Source organism: Lepisma saccharinum, chromosome 25, assembly GCF_977018435.1.
Source record: "Lepisma saccharinum chromosome 25, izLepSacc3.1, whole genome shotgun sequence".
Taxonomy (NCBI): domain Eukaryota; kingdom Metazoa; phylum Arthropoda; class Insecta; order Zygentoma; family Lepismatidae; genus Lepisma; species Lepisma saccharinum.
In genome coordinates, this window is record NC_139253.1 from 2,526,000 (window position 1) to 2,550,266 (window position 24,267).

Genomic DNA, 24,267 nt, shown 5'->3' on the forward strand with positions numbered 1-24,267 from the left:
ATCTCATTGATTAGAAAATATGACATCATATGAGGTACAAATTTTCTTCATCATGTTTCAGAGATAGAAAACATAGGAATAAGGATCAAGATAAGAAAACGTTATAGAAATATGTTGTTTTATGTAAAGTAAATTAGCAAATATGTAAAATATGAAATATCCTGGCAAATCGGTAAAAATATGTAACATAAAACTTATATAAAATCATGTCAGTTATATAATTCGTTGACATTTTGCAGTTCAAGGTATGTATCTAGAATGGAATAGAATATGTAATTATATACAAATCCAAGCTCTAGTGATGGTGCTATCACTGTGCCATCGAGGAGGCCCATCTACTTAAGACTTTGTTGCCATCTGTCCCCTTGTGTGTGATATGCTTAAATGCTCAAATCTCTGCCATTTTGCAAACAATTCACATGTGATATATGTGAAAACCAAACTTTTGAAATTGTCTTTCATAAAATGCTGCAAATTTTTCACTAGTTTCATTTTAAATCCCATTCAAACAACTTCGTTTATTCCCAGTTTAGTATTTCAGTCTTCTTGCAGTAGATTAAACTTATGTTCTCCTAAAATGAAATTATTTGACCAACAGTGGATAAAAGAAAATTGTGAATGCAGTGACCTATAGATTGCTGAGAAAACTAACTTTAAAAGAGGGTCCTGAATAAATCAAATATGGTGTTATAATATAATAATCTTTTCAAGATGACAGACATCTGGTTCAGGCACTTCTTCAACTCGCATCAGTATTTTGGTGTATATGACATGTACAGAGTTAGTATTTTAATCATGAGTATAAAGATCAAATCAGATAGAAACTCTACTTATAAATTAACATACCTTTAATGCAGGTACAGCTGTAACAAATGCTTTGGGATCACTTTTTCCAAGGCATTGCACAAGGTCTCTGGAATTCTCCGCTTTGCAGTTGAGAACTTCACCAAGTTTAAATGCAAGGAAACGTGGTTCAGGTGCAAAAGCCCAATGACACAGTGATGTACCGCTTCCAGAGATGGCTCTATGGAAGAGACCTGTTTTAAAAAATTGATAAAAATGGATAATTATTTTTGTGATACTAACTATACAATTGGCTAGATGTATTGAATGATTAGCACATGATTTCATCACCTGAATTCCTTAAAAAAAAATCCATCCAATCATAATTTATCTTCATCAATTGATTTGAGCTGAAGGGTACAAGCTTCTCTGTGGTACAAGTAGAAGACGAATGTAAATAAGAAAACTACTCAAAATTAAAATAAGCATTAAAAAAATACTTTCTGGTCGATAAATTTTCTTGAAAAATTAATAATTTCCGGACTTCATGGGCATACTATTGCATGTATAAAATGGAATACATGAAATAAATAAAGCAAATTAAACACTAACCTTTTGATAGAGGTGATATAACATGGAAGTGCACGCTTGCACCTCCAGCACTTACTCCAAATATTGTTATGCTGTCGGGATTTCCCCCAAATGCTGCTATGTTTTCCTTCACCCATTTCAGAGCAAACGCCTGATCCTTCAGCCCATTGTTACCAGGCAGGACTTCATCTTCAGTACTCAAGAAACCTAAAATATAAAATAACATAAAGCACAATACTTGTTAAAGTCATAATCAACAATTTTGGGGGAACTTCTTTATTGAATAATTTAATATCCTCATAACTATATAAAAAAAATGCAAAGAAAGGAATTTCAATTACATTTAGAACTTTGGGCCAAAATTTTGCAATTAGAAAAGGGGATATATTTTGCAAAGGAGAAATGCTGTATACATACTATACGTATGACCCTGACACTGTAATTTTTCATATTGTCAATAAACAAGGCCATCAATATTTTATTTTTTTCAGAAGTATCAATCTATTCTCTAACAAAAACACATAGACAAGCCATATTCAGGGAAGCTAATGTTACAAAGAATAAAAATAATCTCCATTATAATAACCCTACTCTCTAATATATGCAATAAATGGTAAAGATTATCAATTAAAGTTTGTTTTACTACTATATCATGGTATGCTTAAGGAGAAACCAAGATTCAAGGTACGACAAATACTCCATTTTCTTCATCTGATTCATCAATTCACTATTCATTCATATTTTCATAAATAATCCAGAAACATAGCAAATCCTTGTACAACAAGGATTGTACAACTTTAGGGTTCATCACATAATTTATTAAATATCATAGTTACTGTTCATACCAAGGGCCCCAAGTCGATAATTAAACAAGACGAGCACAATGTCCTTGTCCATCAAGTAGTCTGGTCCCTGCATGTTAATGTTTCCTGAGCCCATTGCAAAACTTCCTGCATGAATCCACACCATAACATCCATTGGGGATTGCACAACAGGGACCTAAAAAACAATGAACAACGTGAGTAAGCACAGAAGAAAAACATCACATGATAACCTACTCTTAACTCTAAAACTCAATATCATTGCAAAACATTTTAAGTATTTGTATCTTACGTGGGTCGTTCAATATATAAGTTTCCGTATGCTGTAAAAAAAATATTTTTAAGATACATTAGAAAACTATACATACATGTGTAGGAGGATCCTTCCTCACTTCTCCACATAATCCCCATAGAGATTCAGGCATTTGTCCCACCGTTGCACCAATTTGTCCATTCCCTTTGCAAGAAAATCAGGGCTTTGGCTATTGAGCACTATTCTTACATTCCGCTTCACTTCATCTGTTTCGAAACAGTAACCTTGCAATTCAGACTTTAACACCGGAAAAAGATGGAAATCACTCTGTGCTAAATCGGGGCTGTATGGGGGGTGGGGCAGCCGTTCCCACCCCAATTCTTCAATTTTGTGTTGTGTTTGCACTGCTGAGGGGGGGCGAGCGTTATCGTCAAGAAGAATGACACCAGCTGACAGGAGACCTCGTCGCTTATGTCGAATTGCGTTTTTCAGTTTATCCAATGTTTGACAATAACGGTCAGCATTAATTGTTCTTCCTCGTTCCAAAAAGTCCATAAGCAGAACGACCTTAGCATCCCAGAAAACGGTCCCTTGAATTCGGGAGTGTAATGATGAACAAACGTCTCATCCCCTGCCACAATGTGCATGAGAAATGCATTGTCATCTTGCTGGTATCGCATTAAACCTTCAAGGCTGCAGCCCATTCCCATCAGTTGATTATCGCGACTCAGTTGCAACATGCACACACTTTGCGGTATTGCAATTTCTCGTGAATGATGTGATGGGCTGTTCCCACAGAAATTTTCAATCTTTCTGCAACCTCGCGTACCTTCACTCGACGGTTTTCTTGAACAAGTTCATCCACCTTCGCAATGTTCTCATCAGTAGTGTCACTCGAAGATCGCCCGGCTCGAATGTTGTCTAAAATGCACACCCTGCCATCATCAAACAACTTGCACCAACGCCTAAACATTTTCACTGTCATTACGGAATCACCATAAACAGCAACAAGTTTCATATGAATGGCACTAGGAGGTAAGCCATTCGCCCATTCATATCAATTGACAGAACGAACTTCTTCTTTACTCCAGTTTTCCAACACGCGTGAACCATCCATGCTTCTGAACTCCTTATGATGCCAGCCCGCGTTTTCCGAACAAGCATTTTCTTTTCGCCTTTGAGCACGTCTGATAACAAATCGATTGTTGTTCCTTGTAGACGAAGGATGGCGCTTGTCGACCATGTGCTTCTTTTTAATGGCATTGCTTTATACAATATTTCATAGCACAGGGAAACTTATATATTGAACGTCCCTAGTACATCAACACATTAAGTTTCAGCATTTATCATAAGCTCTTGTTAGGTCAAATACATATATTTAATAAATATATAGCAATGTATTTTACACATGTTAACAATAATAATTTTCAAAACAATAATTTCAACAGTAAGATTATAGGTTGAGCATAATATGGAGTTTATTAGTGCAAAGAGTGGGCAGATTTGGATGTCATATTAAAAATGATTACATCACATCATGGAACAGGGAGCATGCAGCAATCCAAGGCCTGGTGTGCAGAATTACAGATTTCAAGGCTCATATATAAAATATGCGTGTTAGACTCCCACATGATTCCGTTAAACTATATTATGTAACACTTGCACATGTATGATATACCAACTTACAGAAGAACAAGAAATGCATGGATTGTAGTATTCTACTAAATTATACACAACTTGCTCAAATAGAAACATGATGTTACTTACTTTTGGTTTATATACATTAATAAAGAGACAATCTTCATTTCCCTCAAATGTATTCTTTATCATAATCCACTGAGGGCAAACTGAACCTTCTTTTGTTGCATCCTTCACTCCATCCCAAGGTTCAGAAGGTACAGGAGCCTGCAAAAGGAGGTGTTTTATTTAATTTAAATGTGTACATGGATCGAGCCAATGGTGGGTCACTGTTGGCAATGACCCACACTGTCAAAATTCAATAGGCAAATTTTGTAATAGAAATAAGATGAAAGTATGTAGGTAATTATTAGTAGCGTAGCATTGTAGTACGCCCGTACGCCCGGTGTTCCCAGATTTAAAATTTCAAAAATGCTTAAATGCTGTGATTATAAAGTAAAACGTGACTAATTTCATATATGTTTGACCTTCATGGCATTATAATAGCTATTTTTCGCGATCCGCTTGCAACGCTCCACTCTCAACACTCGTTCTAGCATCTCTTTTCAATGCCTTTCCCAGCTGGACGCCGAGCAGGTTCGGTGTACAGGACTCCTATATTCCTTGCTGCCTTTATGGAGGGAAAGCTTCGATTTCTACAACACACACGTAAATGGTCTCTCTTACGCCACCGTACGGAGCAGAGAGGTCTACCATGATTGGTTCATGTGACCCTTCCTGCCTTCTGAAGCATACGACAGCGGTAGAATTCCTACCCGGTTCTTCGCTCTTCGCGCTCATGCAACTCGTGCTATGTGATGCTGCAATATGCAATATTGACTGACATAACTTTCCCAAACTCAAATATACCGCTTCTTAATGGCCACTGCATTGTATAATTTATCGCACGAACAGCGATGTGAATTAAAAACTAAAAGATCAACACAGTTTTTGTCAAATAAGTTGGTGAAGTCCTCCTGTTAGAAATTCAGCCTGTGGCTGCTCTACCACTTAACCCGCAAAACTATTAATTTTTTTATTGTATTTTCTCGTTCTTATCTAACTACTAAATATTATGTCAATGCAAATGTTTAGCATTCATTTGAAAACTCTTAACATCGAATGGTCTCTGGACAAAATTATTTTAAAATGGTTACCAGCATTCTCAAGATGTAATAAACAGTGGTCTGAATTACTAATCGGCACTGTAACGTCAGTAGAGTGCACGATATTTGGATCATCCACTCTGATTTGCACAGTGCGCCAAGACAACAGAGGTCCCTGGTTCGAATCTTGGCGTGAGCACGGGTGTTCTTTGTCAGTGTCTCTTCATCAATATCATCACTCATATTCATATTCGCAATTAACCAAAAGTGGTAGAAAAGCGAAATAAAGTAAACCAAATCAATCAGTAGTTGGATCACCACAACAATGACGTCTACTGTTGTGCAGAGGCGCTTCTGATTCAGGTAGGTTTTTAATGACTTGCGTCATGCAGAAAGGTATAAAAAAAAGTATAAAACACCAGAGTTCAAAACATTTGTGCCATAGTGAGGCATCTAATTTTCTAGCTAAAACATGCATGGATGATGTTTTATTGAAAACCCAGCTGACGTCAGGCAAATAAACAATACCTGTGGCGACTAATACCATAAGTAAATTATTAAGCAAGAAAGGGCCGACCCTTCCTTCGGACTTGGCATTCCCTACCGAAATGTCCATGCTACGCCACTGGTAATTATGAATGTAATTAGAAACTTTAAAAAGATCAGAAAATAACAATTAATGTTTTTGGAGTATGTTTTATAATTTTCTTTTCAAAAATTTCAACCATACATTCATCCGTATATTCAAATTTGTGTTACATATTATGTACTTCATTCCTTTCACAAATCCATTTTTCAAATTCCTATTCTTTTATAATGTTTATATTAAAAAGTAAAATATGCTTTTATTTTGCAATAAAGTTTGTGCACACTCAATTTTGTGAGACACTCCATGCTCTGATGGGAACTCGAATTTAGAACATAGGAAATAAAATATAAAACTAGGAGTTTTATTGATTTATTAAGTTAGGTTATTGGCTAATCGTGATGATGAGGATGAGTAATGATATGATTAAATTGATGAAGGGACACTCACAAAGAACACCCATGTCCAGACCAGGGTTCAAACCTGGGACTCCTGTCATCGTAGCACACTATAATAGCCACTCCACCCCGGAAGTTGGTTCCCCATCAAACTATAGGACTATAATTAAATGAACAAACAAATACGCTCAGTTTTCATGTTGTGTATTAATTTTATGCATCTCTGTTTACTTTTGACCATGATGGGATTTTAATGTCCAGCCCATGATTGTAACTCACCCTGAATCGGAGCTCTCCTATTGGTGGTTTCGCATAGGGAATTCCCTGGTATGCCAAGAAGTCCCTTCCTCCAAACGACTTGAGCACTTTACCTCTCAATTTCCCTTGGGCCACGGTGATGACTGACAGATCCTCAGGAAACACCGATCCCAGAAAAGCAGCCAAAAACAGCAACACAACACTCCTCATGGTTCACATCAACCGCACAACGAAAACTATTCTCAGACTGCTGAAATACGAAACCTATCTTCAATATGGTGTTTCATAATTGAGGGAGGGATGTACCACATGAACCTGTAGTTCTCTGTCTAAATGGTTTGAGTTTCGAATTGGTGCCATAAATGTTTTGTGTTCTCATTTTATGTCATATCTCCTTTTTATGATGAAAACTCGTTATCTACTGCTTTCAGCCAGCATTTACCACCATGACAGGAGTAAAAGTGAGAGATAAATTCCCTGTAAACATGCTGGTAATAGTGCATTATGTCAGTAGTTGTGACTTAAGTTGAAGTGTTGAGAAAGAATAGTGGATCTGCTATCTTCTTAGGATCGTCTTTGCAAACGTTGATTGTTGCTCAATTGTGACCTATTGCACGCAATGAGATTCAAGTATAATTGTACTTATACGTAGAACGTCTAGTATAACCATAGAGTACCAGTACCAGAGTAACATTCCTCGATAGGGTCTTACTTATTGCACACTGAATTGAGCTCCGTCCCAGCCTTTGTCTGTTTGGAGTAAGTGCGGATTGCTTTCGTTGTTAGGTTAGGCATGTTAGGTTCAGGGCTCTTAGCATAAATACACGCAATTTTATGGGGATTGACTGAAAATGTATTATTTGTGCTAAGAACTGTAAACTAACATGCCTAACATAACAATGAGAGTATTTATTCTGATGTCAAACACACAAAGAGTGAAGAGGAGCTCAATACAGTGTGTGATAAGTGAGAGTCCACTCCTGAAAGGGTAACACTGGGTGCCTACTGTGGTAGAATCGAGGCAAAAGCAAGGAGTTGGCGAAGCTTGCACTTGTCTTTTCTCAATGCCGCTTTCGTCTCATCTCCAGCTTCACAGCTTTTCCTCTCCAGTGAGCGACCGATTTAAATTTTACACATGGAAAGGACGATCACCACCTCTATTGCTAATTGCATTAAATAGATCGATCTCTTGGCCTTGAATAGGTGCTTCTAGATATGGAACTAAGCAGGATTTTTTAAGTGACGGGTAAGCAAAGTGCCCTGAAAAAGCACTCCTTTAATTTGAAGTTATATTTAGAATTAACAAATTGTTGCGACTCAAATTAAATACATGACTCAGTATGTGTGTAATATATTCTTTCAGAATGACATTGATTTTCTGGGGAGAGCCAATGCCTCCATCTCGAGAATATGGTCCAAATATTTGGTATTTTATGTCAGGGTTCTCAATTAGCCAAAAGTTGCATAAAAACGAAGTAAATTAAGGAAATCTACTCAATTTCCATCGTTGATCTTCCAGTTTTGGCAAAGATTGTGATGATTGGTTATTAGACGAAGTGGCTGAAGGAAACACCCATGAACAAGACACAAAGTACAAACTCAACAGAGGACTGTGATGAGCACGATGATATCCGAATATAGTAACACATAGCCAGACACGTATCTAGAAATATGTTGGGGGGGGGTCGAACCAAGTGTCTTAATAATAATAAAGTTAAAATTAAAATTATATTAAATCAAATTAATACTAAGTACAATATATAAATTAATATTATATTATTATTACACGAATAGGTAAAAAGACTGTATAAGAATAGAGATATAAAAAGTAAAAGGTAAAGTGCTCCCCTGTGCATAGCACCACACCATAAAGGCGTATAGGTGGTGTGGGGGTAACGCCCCACACTTTCTTGATCCGGTCGTGAGTGTGGGTGATGTGATCAGCATCACGCCCCTGACCACCTTTACCACCCAGGGTTTCCCCCAGGTACCCATGTTATTCGACACTGGGTGGACGCCGGGGCCGACCTTTAGCAGGGTAGTCAGACGCGTTACCGACTGAGCCACCGCGACCACAAGAATAGAGATATAACAGCGCATTTTCATTATGTAGCTTACCTGTAGTTAAGATCGGAATAATTTACATAAAAGCAAGTGCCCTGGCAATGAAAGTAATGTCAAATAGATGGATAATTGATTATTAATCAAATAACAAAAATGATGTTACATGTAGTTTAAGAAAAGTAAGTTTCTGATTAATATTTTATGCATATCATTTTGAGTAGCAGTGTACATAAATCTTCTTTGTAATGTCATTCAAAGCCGTATGATCCCAACATAATCCTTTTCTTCTAAAAAGTTCAGAGGAGATTAATAACCATCGATTATGCAACAAATGCTAATATTTTCGTTACTTAATTTTAGTACTTTGTAAGTCTTTTGGGGGCTCTGGACCCCTGGACTCCCTCTAAATACATCCTTCCTGTCCTTCAAAGCCGTATGATCTCAATATAATCCTTGTCTTCCAATAAGTTCAGAGGAAATTACACAACAAATGCTAAACGAATATATTTTCATAATTTTATTTTCGGTGTGGGGTCCGGACCCCTTAAATACGTCCTTCCTGCCCTTCAAAGCCATATGATCCCAATATAATCAATGTCTTCGAATAAGTTCAGAGGAAATTATACAACAAGGGCTAAATAAATATATTTTTCATTATTTAATTTTAGTACTTGATAAGTCTTTGGGGGGGGGGGTCTGGACACCCTGGACTCCCCCTTAATTACGTCCTTGCACATAGCATATGCAAAATGAATTTTACTTCATTTCAGGAAGGAAATAGAGGAAGTTACGAATAAAAACTGGCCAGAGGTGCATAAAAAAAGGCTGAATAACTTACCAGGAATAATTTGCTATTTGAATGTTACATCATTTGCATTGCAATCCATCATATGTATGGGGCTTTCACATAGCCAAATGGTGAGCTTACTTTTCTTTGGTGTGACCAGTCTCTGGTTCAAGTCCCGGTGGAAGCAACCAAAATTTGGGTGTTGATCCACCCAGAGCCGTAGCTAGGAGTAGGGGGGGCGGCGGGGCGGCCGCCCCGGGCGATGATGGAAGGGGGCACTGAACGGCAAGAAGAAAAACATTGAAAATTACTTGTAATAAAGGATGCATGCGATCCCCTCGAAAGTTTTGGCGCCCTATTAAAACAATATCTTTGCCAGTTTGCAAAGATATTGATTTGATTTTTTTGCTTGCTGTGCTCGCATTACAAGCTCTTCTTTTAAACAAATAAGAGAAAATAAATAAATATCCAATTTATATATATTATTTGTTTGTTAGTGAGGATGTGTTTTACAACTTCTTAGTGAATAGTTCCTATAGTGTATGCAGTTGTAAAAATACTATTAGTGTAAACTGCAGTCTGCATGTCGTAACAACTGTACTAAATTTTCCTAATATCTCTTCAAAAAAGCTATTTCATTTAAAAGAATACGTCGTGATGGTTTTTGGCTCTTTCAATGATCTTTCCAGGAAGCTTTCAAATAGCTAAAAGGTGTACAGGATGAGAGTACACGTCACTTAGAACAACAATAATAAATAAAAGTCTATGCTGCTTGGTATCGAGACACAATACTCGGATGTCTTTGATCTTTGTCAGTAGTGGCTGCATTCTCATATGCGACAATGACCCATTCAGAGCATTACGATAAACAAAATTTGCGGAAAAAAGGGGGGGAGCGACTGGGCAAAAGGGAATCAGAATTAACGCTCTCATAACTTCACAAAAGCACTAATGCTATTCTAGTTTAGATGTAGCTAGTACAAACTATACACTCTTTTCGAGGACAATTGTATACTCAACGAACGTGCTTTTGATGAAGCTGTGTGTATCCGAAATTGTGTAATTATTATAAGTGATGTCTTCCAAGAAACCTTCTGGGGCTCAAAACAGGAAAAGAAAGAAGATAAGAGAGAAAGAGGTGCAACGATTTTATCGAAGCTTTTCAAGGAAAATGTTGAATCCACAGACGCTAACGAAGATTCATCAGCGCCGGAAATAGAAACTACACGACTGTGAAGAGTCAATCAGCAACTAGGTGGTCTTCAAAAGCAAATGCAGTACAATCTCTAAGTACCCAATTCCCGGATGTCTGTGCAGCTTTGGAGGAATTATGTGACCTCTCAAAAGATTCACCCGAAACAGTACACGGTGCCAAATGCCTGCTACACAGCCTTAAGAAGTTTAACTTTCTTGTGTTCTTATTCTGCTGGGCTGATATCCTTCGAGCTATCAACGACGTTAACCTACAGCTACAAGAAAAGTATGTTACAGTAGATATAGGTGTTAGTCACTTACAGGGACTGCGAAGCTCTCTCTCTCTTCCAATCGGGAAACAATTGTGACGAACGCTTTTGAGAAAAGCAAACAGATCTACGATGATATGAACATTGCAAGTAGAGAACAGCATCCCAAAAAGAAAATCAAGTTTTTCGATGAAGTTGTAGAAGATGAAAGTGTAGCCATAAATAAAGAAAAAAAATAGGAAGAGCTTATTTTGTGCATTGGATTCAATTTTGTCACAAATAGGCGATCGATTCAAGCTAATGAAAGGAGTTTTGGAGGATTTTTCCGTAATTATTCCTTTCCAAGCAATATGGCAGTTATGTCAGAAGAAACGTTGAGAAAGGGAGTCTTTGATCTGGCTTTATTATACCCTGAGGATATCAACGGAAGTGAGTTACTTCATGAACTGTTGTTCTTTAAACTTCATGCGCAAGCATTTTTTAAAGACTTTCACTTGGACTGCTTGTCGGAATTGTCACCACTTGCTGCTCTCTCATTCATTCATAAAATATCATGTATCGAGTTGTACCCAAATTTTGTCACTGCATTGAAACTATTTTTAACTCTACCTTCGTCTATAGCATCTTGTGAAAGGAGTTTTAGTAAGCTAAAGCTTATAAAGAATTACTTGCGTTCTTCCTTGAGTCAAGAAAAGTTGACTAACCTGGCTATTTTGTCTGTTGAGAAGTACAGAGTTCAATCACTTGTGTTCGATGATGTTATTAATGACTTTGTTGCTCGAAAGGCAAGAAGAGTGAAACTGTATAGAGCGACCACAAGGAAAAAAACCTTGGACTTAAAGTCCCCATGCAGCTTTCCCTTCTTCCGTTCATCTCGGGCCATAAGGAAGCATGGTCCACTCTCCCCTTCCCCTCCTCGCGGGAGTACGGTGCACAGAAGTCGCGGGTCTGCGCAGGTTTTTTGCTTGTGGTTCCACTATAGCAAGTATGTTCACACAGGAGAATTGTCAAATAATTATCTACTGATTGTAGTTCTTAATACGTTTTTGTTTTTATTGTTGTTGATTTCAGCTAATCAGTATAACATTTTGCAGTGTAAATAGCTTTTACTTTATAAACATTACATTAATACTGAATGATTTTAGCTAGTTTGTACAATGACTTTGCAGGGTATTTGAAAGGGTTTCATGTATTTTACAAAACATTGCATTAATGATCTTTCTTAGAGATTCTTCTGCTACCTAAGAAATATATATACTATTCATATGGTAAGATATATTTTTTTGCATGGATTAGTTTCATTTCTTGATTTTTTTATCATTGCACACTGAGAGGTCAATAATGATCCTTGATTCAGAAGAATACGTGTATACGTACAAACAACTCGGTAGTTGTAATTGCTACAATTACATACAATTGCTACAATTATTAGCATAAATGAAACATCAATTTGAATGAACGACATTATTTAAGTAAGGCACAACAACAAATGGTTCTACCACTCCCTTAAAAAAAAAAACAATGGTAGAAGTTCAACAAGGCGAGTGTAGTGGGGTGCCAAAATTTATTCTCCCCCCGGGTACAGAAATCTCTAACTACGGCTCTGGATCCACCATCATGAGAACAACTTGGGAGCTACTTGAAACATAAGAAATAACAGACTCTTGACTTCAAGACAGAAACAGCGGTAATAGGATTCAAAATGCTCACAATGTGTCATTCAATGAAAAGCTGCTTGGCAGGTCCTGGCCCTCAGAGAACTAACACACTCACTCACTCACTCACTCACTCTCACTCTCTCTATGAGTGTGCATGCATGCACACATGTATCATACTTTATCCCAGATTTATTGAGCAGGGAAAAGGGTAGTCCATTAACAAAGAAAAAGTTCTTAAGTTGCGAATTTATGAAGAAAATAGTTTATTATATATCGACATGTATTAAATTCATATCAAAATGAAATAAAAATTGTCTTTTGTTCTATGCCACTTTACAAAACAATACTGAGTAAGTACAATGACTTTCATTGATCAATCATATGTACAAAAGATACCTACATTCTAGAGAGTAAATATAACAATTGTTTCACTTCAACAACAATATGTATATTAATGAATACTAATATTCTAACTATAAAGATATTAAACTTAAGACTGTTTATAATTCTTGTAAGCAAGAACAAAACCAATACAGAAAATGGTATTTATTTATTTAATTATTATTACTATTTAAGTGAAGTTCCTTTCTCCTGAGAAGTAATTATGCATCTTGTTACTTTCCATGGTACATACAGTAATTTCAAGAAAAAATTGTGACTACATTGTGTCAATACTGCGTTAACCTTTTGAAATGCTAATACTGTGAATAATAAGATTTGTTAACTTTGCTATCAGTACTATTTTTGTTGGAACAGATGACCTGCATAGCATATTTCCCAATGCTTTTTTTTTAGTAGGAACGCACTGGAATGGCATTCCGGCACTCTTCGTTGAAAATTTAAAATTCATATCTTTGGACAGTGTTACTTCGAATGTTGTCTTTTCAAAAATCATGCCAAATGACATCATCCAGAGACAGCACTGTAAGCATGGAGCTACACAACAAGATGGTAACCATCTATTACTTCAATACCTAGAATATTGACAACAATCAGAAATACTATATGCTGGGCTGATTTGATTTATTTACTTATTTGCTGCCAGCTTTAGCTTGCTAGATTTAGCAAGTGGCATATCCAATTCAGAATTTCGCCATTTTCCCCTCTTGTCAGAATCAATTCTGACTATTTTTAGGTTATTGTGCTCATACTCCAGGAGTTGTATATTAGACATAGAACATGCACATTCAGATTTACCGACTACTTGAAGTGCAGAAACCAATTTGTGCACGCATACAATGGTGAGCAGTGTGAAGTATCAAACAAGTGAAACAAGTATTACAGTATAATATTTCCCCCAAATCAGTATGTGTAACCAAAATCAACACTGCCTACCGACCGCTGGCCTCACTACCACCAAAGGTGGGAGATCCTCCAACCAGTTACAGAGTGACGTGTGGTCTGCATGACAAGCCCCAAGTCATTCTTGTAGATTTTCTATGGCCAGGTTGCACTACTCATTTGTAGCTCCCCAATTTCCTCATGATAGTGAGTGGCCACCGGTCCTATACACAGGCCGAAATCTAAGGAGAAAAGTTCTTACACTTCCCTCAGGAGACTTGAACCTGCATGCATCCCATAGCCGGAGCCCAAAATGTACACCTTAGACTGTACGGGCATGTTGTGGGACAAATAGATTGAAGAGTAGACTATAACTTTTAACACGATTTAAGGCTTTGCATGTTTATAAATAAGTGGAAAATTATAAAAAGTACTCTGATAAAAAAAATTAAGTTACTGTGATTTTTTGTAGAAAAAATGTTACATATTTCCATTCTGCATAGAGTAAAATTTTCAGTAAATGTTTACACACCTCTTTCTATTTTATATACATGGCAGTGGTCCCTAATGAAACCATGTGTACTTTCAGATAACAGATATTGTCATGTTAGCAATCTCCCTGATGCATTCATAATTTCTAAACTTATGCAGAGAGAGAGTACATTCTTTGATTGTTAAAGTTCGTCTCTGGAAGTGCCACTGGAGAAGTAATTCCTGATGGACTCCCACAGGTACACTCCTGGAGTATGAGCATCATCCTTCATCTCCAGCTCCTGCCCAATGTCCAGATACCGCAATTCATCTTTGGTTGCCTCCTTCCATTCCACTGGAAGAAGCTCGGTCTTTTCAGGGGTTGGATTTCTGGAAGATCAACAGATGTGTCTTTCAGGAATGAGTCAAATTGGGCAATCTTTATAATTCTCTGAATGTTAGTGACAGTGGTTCTGCATTAGCGTGCAATGTTAATTGGGCATTATCCATTGTCTAGTGCTTAAAGCTATACTTATTATAACACCACATTTCAAGAGAGCACCTCTTCTCTCGTCATCAGGTGAAATTTCTCTTGCTGGTGGTGGATATCACACCTACAACAGACCTGTGATTTTTGTTACAAATCCGTTCCTCTAACTAACTTCTCCACAGCACCCTTGTGCTACCAACCTGTGCTGTAAACCGACTTTTTATAGAAATTGCCGAAAAAATTGAAGTGGTCAGACTTTTGCTTTTGTTTTACTTGCATGCCTGTATTGGTGTTTTATTTCTAATATATCTAATTAATATATAATAAATATCTACAATAAATTAGAATTGTTTCAGTATACCTGTTCATTTTTTTAAAATACACCACTGATAGAGTAAAAGTTCCCTGTGCACTTTTGTACCATGCCATGTAGGGCCACACACATTATTCGATCTCAGTGATTTTGGAGGTGATGTGAATCATCAAATACACCCATAAACTAGAGACATTGATAAGAATTGTTATGAGCATCTAAAAGTCAAGTTAACAAAGGTTATTTAAAGTCATGTGAAAGAAACTCACCCTGTGCTGGCAAAATTTGTCCACATTGTGATGAGCCTGTCTTTGGTCGTCACCTCTGGATCAGTGGGTTTAATCTCAATGTGTACATCACCAACAGGAAACATGCAAAAAAGTTCATCCCCATGAGATACACCTGATAAGGAAAATATATTATTAGCCCATTATTACAAATCCCCAGGCAGTAATGTGCTCAGGATTTTCAAAAAGAGCGAGGGTATGTTTACTTTCTTTAGTGGTCTTGGACCTGCAGTTGAAAGTGAGATCTGAACCACTATATGCCCTCCGCTGGGTATCGAACCTGGGTCACCTTGATTATTAGGTGGTGATGAAGTTTTTGGGGCCACAAGTCACATCTTGAGATGTAGAAAATAAGATGGTGGAATGGGGATGTTAATCTTACATGAGAAAAAATCATTTAGAAATCATGTAAAGGAATTTTTCAAGGAGAAAATGTATTATAAAGTAGATGAACTCCTAGATATGTAACATAATGAATTTGAACCCAACTACCATTGAATGAATATATATTATCAGTATTTATATTTATATACAGCCTGTATATTTATCAAAATTGATATAACTATGTATTAACATGTATTGTTTCATACAGTTGTTATGTTTCTGTTTTTATTTAACGTGTTCTAATTATGTATTGTATTATGATTCATTCTACGAGTCAGTATACTTTATAGATCTTATAAATTCATAAGAAAATGTAATCCATTGAAATGTATGACGAAGCCATGAATGGATATATTCGAAAGGTGAAAAAATCTGTCTGTAAATTTCATACAGAGTCAAATAGTTGTCTTACTACACAAAGAAAATAATTGTAATGAAATTAAAATATAAAATACTTTACCATTTGGACTTTTTGAACCCACGAAGATCTTTCCAAAACTATGTTTTCCTTGTACGGTAAACTTGTAGAAATAGACAGGAGATCCATTGGCCAGATGGTGTTTTGCTGCAGCTATTGCGGGAGCGACAAAATAGCTATCAGAATCCATCTATGAAAAACAAAGCAAGAAGAAAACACAAGTTAATAAAAATATATATATATATATATAGAAATCAAATTTGTAATTATTAAAGGCAATCTCAATGCATTTATTAAATTGATAAGTTTTCTTTTCACAAACTGTGCATTAGAGATCTGAGTACATGACATATAATAATTGAATTCAAGAGACACCTCATGCACCCAATTCAGAGGTTTATTTGGAATTTTCCATGGGAGGGGGCTAATGTAAATTTAGAGCCAAAAACACCATAAATTGGGTCCTTGTAAACATATATTTAGGGATGAGGTGTTGAGGAAAATTGGGGCTGTTGGGAGTATGTGGATAAATCACTTACTCTATTCATGAAAAAACTAGTTCCCATGCACCCATTTATTAGAGGCTAGGTGAAATCCAGAGCTGTTCTGTGGCAGGACATGGCTGGAAAAACCCTCACTTGAAATCACCTAGAAATCTAAACCCAATAAGCCTTGCCAGCATAAATTTAAAGTGATTATATGTACTCTCTTTCAATAAATAAAAAGAATTAGCAACTTAATTGAAGCATAAAATAGTACAGAATTGATTGATTGATTGATTTCTGAAGTGTGTGTTAGTGACTTGATTAGAACTACTGTAGGTGTTAGTTGGTTAGTGATGATTCACACAGTAACAAAAATTTAATTCCACCCTTAACAGTGTACTTACTTGAATAAGTTCATTGGTGACTTCAGCAGATATTTCCTTCTCTCCAAAATAAAAGTCTCTTATTTTCTGTGACATTTTCTTTGATTTCTCTGTATTTCTTTCATACCCTTGGAAGATGGGAATTACAGTCTCGAACATATTATTAACATCCTGAACCAATTGTGGATTAGCAAGCAGCACTGCAATTACGTTAATTGTTTGTGAAAAATATACATACATACATACTTTCAACTTTCATTTTTCAAGTAATTACAAAAAACTATAACTACACTCTGGAGCACAACAGCCCTTTTGAGGGCCTCGCTGTGCCAAGTAGTTTCATACTGGATAATGATTGATTGATTGATTGATTTAGTTTATTTTACTTCGCATTTTGTGCCTCTTGCTAATTTGTGAAGATGGGGATGAGTGATGAAATTATGAAATTGATGAATAGACATTCACAAACAACCAAGCCTGAGCGGGATTCGAACCCGGGACCCTTGATGTCACAATGTGATGTGCTAACCACTCGGCCACAGGGTCCGGCACATACTGGATAATGCATGGTCAGTGTTACTGAGTACATTGACACTGGTTGCTGACTTTCTAGATCGTATTTTCCACACTGTAGTGGATCAACATCAAAATTCCAGAGCTTTCACCAGGATAGAATCCAGAACTGCTGACACCAAGGCATGAGTGGTGAATATTTGGCTGCGTAAGAGCTCTTCAAGGAATTACAGAATCCATGAAAATAAATATCAGAATTGTGGCATGGAGTTTTTCAATTGCAAAAGCAAATAATGAATGATTGATTGATTTTGTCTTTAAGTCCACTTTATTCACAGTAAGGCTAATCGAGTCTGGAAATATAGTTTAAAGTGGGATCCAAACCACTATACAAAAGCAACTAATGAATTGGTTTAATGTGACAATAATAAAAAAAAAACTCCAAGTGCCAGGAAAGACATTTTAGTGAATCACAACACTTTTTTTTTTTAAATAATCTCAACTGTGGGAACTTTTATTCGTCTGGCAGTGACTTCTTCCAGCACATACAGCAAGTAATGACAGTGGAGTTGCCGCTACATCTTTGAAGAGAAAATCTTTCATCTAGCTATGAGAAACACAGTTTATGCAAAAAAAAATACTCATTACAAGATGCAATGTACCATTACAATCGCAACTCCAGGGTATGGAGATATGAATTGACACCAGACCGCTCCTTGCTCTGGCTAGTCAGTTGGAAGCATCAGTTCTCATTCAGGGATCGGGATTAGGATGATCCACATTCATCCAGGAAGGTAACCACCGAATTGCGACACGTGATAGCAAATATAATCAAATATGTTATAATTAAAATATCCAAAAACTTTAATCAATGATCGTGTGCGTACATACCTATTCATACAAATTAAAAATATAGTATGTTGGGTCCTGCTCGCTTGTAGGCAGTGATAAGTTAGTTATTTGCCACAACAGAAGCCACGCACCACACTGCCTTCACCGTTAACAGCAAAACCTCAAATGCTACTTCAGGTGTAAGGCACAGCTTAACACTTTCTTTAAAAACTACCAACTCATAATAACACATGAGAAACTGATAATTTATATGTCAGATTCATGCTAATTAGCAACAGTAAGCTTAGATTATGGTTGGCAACAATTTAGAATGCCAACGTGGAACTTTTTGATGTCGCCATTTACACGTAGCATCATTCCCCACTCCTAAAATAAACAGCCAATAGAATAATGTTAAATTATTGAAAGCGAGGGAGAATAATTTTGCTATAATGTTACAATATTAAACCATGTAGAAATAATGAAACTGATTTTATAAAATAATTCATATTTGCCCTTGCACATAAAATTATTAAATAAAGATTTAGTTTACAGATTTATAATGAAACCTAAATTACTTCAATCTTGTCTATTGTTGTGAAATATCGGTATTAGGAAGAAATGTATTTAACATGTGCTTAAACAACAACACCTGTGCGGAGTTGCTAGTCTCCTAATGGGCACCTCTCTAGGTGGCGGATAAGGAAATGCTCACCAGATATGGTGGGTACCGGGGGAATTAAATACCTGTGGCTGACCAAAACCAGACTCTGCTGCCTTCCAGTGAATGGAGTTGACTTTCCAAAGGCTACAGGAAGAAAACCTCGATAACAAATTACCTGGTCTCCAGGTTGGGGGTTGGGCATTGGGCTAACGACCCTATCCCATAAAACAAACAATGCTACGAAACTCACAAACAATGATAGCCAGATGGATTCTATGGAAAGACACAGGCATGGTAAAGGACTACGTAAATGAAAGAATGATATCTACACAACCACATGGAATGTTAGAACATTAAGTAAACCAGGTGCATTGCAAAACCTAAAGAAGGAAATGAAGAAATACAGAATAATAGTAGCGGCAGTACAGGAGATCAGGTGGCAAGGAAATGGAATGTTATCTACTGGGGATTATACTTTATGTATAGTGGAAGCAGGAAGTACAAGAGGTAGCACAGGATTTCTACTAAACAGTAAAATAAAACTGTAGTAAAGAACTTCACGCCAATAAATGAGAGACTATGTACATTGAGAATGAAAGCCAGGTTCTTCAACATTACCTTCGTATTTGTATATGCTCCAACGGAAGAGGCAGTGAAGATGAAAAGGACGGATTCTACCACCAGTTGGAACAGATAATCGATCGTATACCAAAACATGACATTAAAATAATAATGGGAGATTTTACTACCAAGGTTGGAGGTGAAGAAGCATTCCAAGATACTATAGGAAAGGAAAGTGTGCATGAATTTTCAAATGATAATGGTCTGAGACTGATAGATCTGGCTATGTGTAACTTAATGGTAATTAGAAGCACCTGGCATCAAAGGAAGAATGTAAGGAAAATGACAAGGTGCTCACCCGATGGTGTAACACAAAACCAAATTGACCATGTGCTGATAGACAGAAGGCATGCCTCTGATATTCTACAAGTAAATAGCTGCCGAGGAGCAGACGATGATTCGGACCATTATTTAGTCCACATTAAATACAGACAGCGACTAGCCACATATAGGGATGGAAGAAGAGGGAAGGTGACCTCAAGGTATGATGATGAGAAGTTAAAAAGAGATGAAGCAATTCCAACCAATTTCGTTTAATGGTAGGTAACCAACTTGAGCAAAGAAGTCATAGGTGGGAAAGTAAAAGTATGGAAGGGAAATGGAGTATAATTAAGGAGATACTACATGAAACAGCACAGGATGTGCTGGGAGAGAAGACTATAATCTGAAGGGGTGAATGGTTTGATGACAAGTGTAGAACAGCAATAAATGAAAGAAATGAGGCACGAAAGAGAATGCTTAATATAAAAACAAGGTATAACACAGAACAATATAAACTAAAAAGAAAGGAAGCAGACAGAGTGTGCAGGAGAAAGAAATGGGACTTTGAGAAAGAGTGGATTGAGGATCTTGAAGGATATAATAGTAATCAGCAAGTAAGTACATGAGGGTGAAGGATATAAGGAAAGGCTTTCAACTGAAGACAACTTTCTGTAGAAACCAAGTAGGAAACCTAATAGGGGGGGAAATGGGATCTTAGAGAGATGGGCAGCATTCTTCAGTAAACTACTTAATGTAGAAGATGGATCCCAAGATCTAGAATTGAGTGATGGAGAGGGTTATCAAGAAGAGGACTATAACGACAAAATCGGAGCATCTCCAACACTAGATGAAGTGAGAACAGCTATTAAGTCTCTTAAGAATAACAAAGTCCCAGGGATTGATAATATCACTGCTGAAATGGTTAAGAATGGAGGAAGCCAACTAATAAAGTATATACAAAAATTGTGCCCAATCAATGAACTATGGCAATAATCTGTTCTATACATAAAAAGAACGATAACACCTGCTGTGAGAGCTATAGAGGTATAGCCCTACTAAGTGTAATATACAAAGTGCTTTCAAGGATCCTCCTATCAGCAAGATTGTCACCACTCACTGAAGGAATAATAGGGGATTATCAGTGTGGTTTTAGACCAAACAGATCCACTACGGATCAAATCTTCTTGGTTAGGCAGAAAATGGAAAAATGTTATGAATATATCATTAACATTCATCAGTTATTTATAGACTTTAAGCAGGCATATGACAGTATTATTCAAGGAAAATTGTATGACGTAATGAAGGAGCTAGGGATCCCAAGCAAGCTAATAAGATTAACCAGAATGATGCTAAGGGGTACTAAATGCAAGGTGAAGATTGAAGGAGATCTCACAAGGTAATTTGTAGTGAACCAAGCTTTGTGACAAGATGTGCTATCTACGATATTGTTTAATATAGCTTTAGAAAAAATCATGAGAAGAGTGGGTCAAGGGAGTAACCCAGGAGGGACTCTCTTCAACAGAGTGAGCCAAAATCTAACATATGCTGATGACATGAAAATTGCAAGAACTGAAGGAAGGACTGGAAAGATTGGAGAGAACAGCTAGTGTGATGGGACTCCAAATAAATCAAACCAAGACTAAATACATGTTCTCAATGCAAAATATGGAATTCAGGGAAAGTCAACTTATACAACTTAATGGAGGCACTTATAAAAAATGCAAAAGTTTTAAATACCTTGGAACATTAGTTACCATGGATAATAATAATATTAAGGAGGAAATAAAAGCAAGAATTGCAGTTGGTAATCAAAGTTATTTCTCACTGTTAAGAGTTTTCAAATCTCGAAGCCTGAGTAGAAATTTGAAAATCAAAGTATATCAGGTGGTGGTAAAGCCAGTGGTAACATATGGAGCAGAGACATGAACTTTGGCGCAAGCAGATGAAGAACTTTTGCGAAGATGGGAAAGAAGAATACTAAGAAAAATATGTGGGCCAGTAAATGAGACTGGACAGTGGTGAATAAGGAGGAACGATGAAATAGGGCACTCTACAAAAACCAGATATAGTTTCAGATATAAGAAACATGAGACTAAGGTGGCTGAGACATGTGGAAAGAATGCCTGAAGACAGAGAGGTTAAGAAGGTCTATAAAGGGACACCAGGAGGGAGAAGATGAAGAGGAAGACCAAGGAAAAGATGGTTGGAGGATGTTGAGGCGGACCTAAGGAGGATGGGGGTAAGACAGTGGAGAAGTAAAGTAGAAGACAGAAGAGAATGGGCTATCATTGTGAGAGAGGCCAAGGCCTTTCAGGGGCTGTAGCAGCCAAGGATTAAGTAAGTTAGTTAAACAACAACATTTGTATGAAAGATAGAAATGATCCTAGCCATCTTGGATTTGAAAAATAATGAAAACGTTGCATAGGATAATTATTAGCCTATAAAATCTAATATATGTTGCAAAAATATGCAAATAATATACAGTAACTAGATAAAACATAAATATGTATGTATATACATGAATTATGAAAACAATTTTGTATAAATAATTTAATGCAAGTTATTAACTTGAAAGTATACGAATAAGATATATTCCAATATACAAGTGAAATTTGGCTAACATGGCAGTCGTTACAAAGGCCAATACGCAAACCTGGAAGCTTCGTTGACAAGATTGTGAGCAATCCATTCAATACACTTGGTCCCCAAGGGCAGATTGGAAATTTAAGATTGGTAAAGTTATGCAGCATTCTCAGTAATACTGTTATGATTATATCTGCTGATTAAAGAAGACATTAATGTGTCTGATTCCTACAATGTAATAATAGAAATTGGCTTGCAAGTAACACTTGAGTACTTGGAAACACTCACAAGCAGCAGATATCATTCCTTCATGAGAATTGACCCCAGTGACCCAGGGCACTTTGTTGAACTTCCCTTGCTGTAGGATTTGCAAGGGATGCTCAGACAGGAACACAGGCTCATCACCATGGGTAGCCTTTTCCACCACAGGCACGAAGGGGAAGTAGACGTCTATGCCCCATTCCTAAAAAATGACACAAAAGTAACTCCTGATGAATTTCAGTTACATATTTTTCAATTTGAGTAAAGTGTGGGTTTTGCAGAAAAATTATTTAAGCACATTCATATACACACAAAATTTATTTTCCATGTGCTGATTCTTACAAGCTAGTACTTAATATTATATTATACCTAAATTATTTTAAATTATTTTTATTTTAATTTTTATGAATTTGAAATATTAGCAGAACTTTGAAAATTTCTCACTCAAAATATTTTGAGTTTTGGGAGTTTTGTTTTAAGTCCACTTTATGCACAGGAAGGCTAATTGGGACTGGATATACAGTTGAAAGTTGGATCTGAACCACTTGTGCCTCCACCGGATATTGAAATGGGATCCCTTGATTACAAGATGATGTTACCACTATGCCATCCAGGGGTGCTCACAGGGGCATTCATGATGCACCTGCGTCATAGGAATTTTTTGGGGGACAAAATTTTATAGTTTAGCTACCGCTTCTACATATTTTCACACAAAAATTAGGGGATCGTTTCATTTGATTGACTTGTTATTGATTTTTAGTTATGGTTATTATGTACAGTTTTTCTACCTACCTGTGGCTAATCGCAGCGATGGGGTTGAAATGAAGCATCACCGCTTATACCTATAGAATCAGTTTGGAAGAGGGGGACAGGGTGCAAAATCCTGAGGGGACTGGGGGATTTCTCCCCACCAACAATCTTGGCCTCAAAAATCCCCCCCAAAAAATTTTATGGTAGAGAGTTTTTGTTACAACAAACAAAAGATAAACTTTTACTTTTAATTTCAAATATACTGTACTAAGAATAATATCAAATACATACACAATTAGTGTAGTTGTGAGTGTTCAATGCTTTTTCTCTCTCAAGAGATCACTAACAAATCTACATCATTACGCACAATAAAAGTAAATCAAGAATGCAAAACAATAATAACTATGAAATCTAATTGATTTATATTAACATAAAGCAAAAACTTAATAAACTATTTCATAATTTATTAACATCTTTAACCAGTTAGTAAAAGATGTAGTTTGCTACTTTATAATATTTGATTTTTGGATATTAATAATAATAATAATATATTTTTATTTAGTATTTTATTTTTACTTTTAATAACATTATAAATATGTACATCCTATAATTTAAATGTATGTTTGTGGGGAGGGGGTTTGTATATTAAGATCTTTCTCCCCCCACCAGTCTTAAATGATTTCGCACCCTGGGGGGCAGGGGATGTGCTGTTCACATATTCAAGCAGACAAAATGTTAAAAATAGGGTTCAGCACATTAACAATGGCAGTGAGCCGAGGAAGTTTTGTACGTTTACGTTAGGAAACATGAATGAACTGTGCTTCTT

General features: G+C 36.5%; 2 protein-coding genes across 3 annotated transcripts in view; both read right to left on the reverse strand.

The window, feature by feature from the left end:
- The window catches only part of LOC145978827 (juvenile hormone esterase-like), a 69,396-nt gene extending 62,598 nt beyond the window's left edge, over positions 1 to 6,798 (reverse strand). Inside the window, exons 1-5 of one of the 2 annotated variants that reach the window (XM_083111697.1) lie at positions 6,495 to 6,798; positions 4,216 to 4,353; positions 2,220 to 2,373; positions 1,396 to 1,581; positions 847 to 1,037 (exon numbers count right to left, since the gene is read on the reverse strand). In XM_083111697.1, coding sequence (XP_082967823.1) covers positions 847 to 1,037; positions 1,396 to 1,581; positions 2,220 to 2,373; positions 4,216 to 4,353; positions 6,495 to 6,683 — 858 coding nt within the window. In that variant the 5' untranslated portion in view covers positions 6,684 to 6,798. Of the gene's footprint in view, positions 1 to 846; positions 1,038 to 1,395; positions 1,582 to 2,219; positions 2,374 to 4,215; positions 4,354 to 6,494 lie in introns of those variants that run through there. The other variant, XM_083111698.1, reaches the window with a different exon arrangement.
- Positions 6,799 to 12,694: 5,896 nt separating this feature from the next.
- Positions 12,695 to 24,267, reverse strand: part of LOC145978829 (carboxylic ester hydrolase-like) — a 58,886-nt gene continuing 47,313 nt past the window's right edge. The window contains exons 6-10 of the mRNA XM_083111700.1: positions 22,719 to 22,893; positions 16,979 to 17,157; positions 16,132 to 16,279; positions 15,270 to 15,402; positions 12,695 to 14,587 (exon numbers count right to left, since the gene is read on the reverse strand). Coding sequence (XP_082967826.1) covers positions 14,401 to 14,587; positions 15,270 to 15,402; positions 16,132 to 16,279; positions 16,979 to 17,157; positions 22,719 to 22,893 — 822 coding nt within the window. The 3' untranslated portion in view covers positions 12,695 to 14,400. The remainder of the gene's footprint in view (positions 14,588 to 15,269; positions 15,403 to 16,131; positions 16,280 to 16,978; positions 17,158 to 22,718; positions 22,894 to 24,267) is intronic.